Source organism: Sus scrofa, unplaced genomic scaffold (assembly GCF_000003025.6).
Source record: "Sus scrofa isolate TJ Tabasco breed Duroc unplaced genomic scaffold, Sscrofa11.1 Contig53, whole genome shotgun sequence".
NCBI classification, from domain to species: Eukaryota; Metazoa; Chordata; class Mammalia; order Artiodactyla; family Suidae; genus Sus; species Sus scrofa.
In genome coordinates, this window is record NW_018085237.1 from 539,798 (window position 1) to 541,694 (window position 1,897).

Below are 1,897 nucleotides of genomic sequence, written 5' to 3' on the forward strand. Positions count from 1 at the left end.
TAGCTGTTAAAAGCTGAAATTTTAATTCTGTGGCACAAAGATATTCTTAAATTCAGAAATTACAGATCATGCTTTCCTAAATAACCCTTATATTTTCTAAGAATACAGTATAATTTATTCCAGGAGGCAAATTTCAAAGTCAGCTAGGGTGGAGGCTGGTATACCTTAGAAGGAATCTCTTCAAAATCATTCCCAATAGATGCCTTTTTGAGTGCAACCAATTCCACACAACTGTGAAATTTGAAAAATTTTAATTCATGTGTGTCAGATCTTTAAAGGGTAAAAATTATATATAAATTCTCAATTAACTTGAAATCGTTAATATTCACATCCCATCGGTCACTCTCCCCTTGTGGGAGGCTGAGTCTGTGTTGATTATCAAGCCTTCAGACTTGCATCCTTCTCTAACTTCCATTACTGTTATTTGGCAGGTAAGTCAGAGGCCTCAGTTGATAGAAATGACGGGGAATAATTTCACGGAGGTGACTTTCTTCATCCTCTCTGGATTTGCAAATCGCACTGAGCTGCAAATCAGACTTTTCTTGATGTTTCTTTTTATTTATCTATTCACTGTTTTGGGGAACCTTGGACTGATTGTATTAATTAAAATTGACTCTCAGCTTCACACACCCATGTATTTTTTCCTTAGCAATTTAGCATTCATTGACATATTTTATTCCTCTACTGTAACACCCAAGGCACTGGTGAATTTCCTGTCAAAACAGAAAACCATCTCCTTCATTGGCTGCTTTGTCCAAATGTACTTTTTTGTGGGCTTGGTGTGTAGTGAGTGTTTTCTTCTGGGATCGATGGCCTATGACCGCTATGTTGCAATCTGTAATCCCTTATTGTATTCAGTAGTTATGTCACAGAAAGTATGTAACTGGCTGGGAGCAATGCCATATACAGTAGGCTTCACCAATTCTCTGATATCCATCTGTGTGATCAGCAGTTTGGCATTCTGCGATATTAGCATCAATCACTTTTTCTGTGACACCACAGCTCTTTTGGCCTTGTCCTGTGTGGATATATTCAGCACAGAAAGGGTGATCTTTGTTTTGGCTGGGTTCACCGTTCTTAGTTCTCTCTTCATCATCATCACCACTTACATTGCCATCATCTCAGCCATCCTGAAGATCAGGTCTGCAGCAGGCAGACAGGCCTTTTCCACCTGTGCATCCCACCTTATGGGTGTGGCCATCTTCTATGGGTCCCTGATTTTCACATATTTGCAGCCTGATAACACATCATCCTTGACCCAGGCACAGGTGGCATCTGTATTCTACACCATTGTCATTCCAATGCTGAATCCACTCATCTATAGTTTGAGGAACAAAGATGTAAAAAATGCTCTCCTGAGAGTCATGCAAAGGAAACACTTTGCATGACAAATCTCTTCATGTTGCAATTAAAGGAAATCTGGCTGGTTTCAAGCATTCCATTTGCTCCAACATTTAGTAAAACACTAGAATATCTCCAAAAAGCCTAACATGAAATAACTAACAACAGAGTCTTAAAATGTGAGAGACAAATTATTATTTAATGTGTATACCAAATCATCATCTTAAGAGTTCATTTCAGTACAGTATTCAGATGCAGCCATGCACAAATAAGAAAGCAACTGACTGGTAATTGAATCTTTCACTGAACTTTCTTGAGTGAGCATGCTGTCCTAGTAATACATGTTAGACAATTATTTAATTGACTTTTCCTATTGTTTGATATTGTTTCCTCAACCATCAGCAGATTGAGAGGAGTGATAAACTAGTAGATGAAGAGATGATGACTCTCAAATATCATTAACAAGAAATTATTGCTGAAAGTCAGAGAGCAAAAGAAAGTGCAGCATTACCAAAAGCAAATATAAGTCCAGCGTTGAACAGGTTGAGTTGTTGAA

General features: G+C 38.0%; 1 protein-coding gene across 1 annotated transcript; it reads left to right on the forward strand.

The window, feature by feature from the left end:
* The first annotated feature begins 458 nt into the window (after window positions 1-458).
* Window positions 459-1,388, forward strand: LOC100622779 (olfactory receptor 8I2). Its single transcript, XM_003354380.2, has one exon. It carries the CDS (start codon window positions 459-461, stop codon window positions 1,386-1,388), a length of 930 nt encoding a protein of 309 aa, XP_003354428.2.
* Window positions 1,389-1,897: the final 509 nt, after the last annotated feature.

What these genes read in the sequence shown, in the direction of transcription:
- LOC100622779 (XM_003354380.2), top strand. Translation starts at nt 459, where the DNA reads ATGACGGGGAATAATTTCACGGAGGTGACTTTCTTCATCCTCTCTGGA.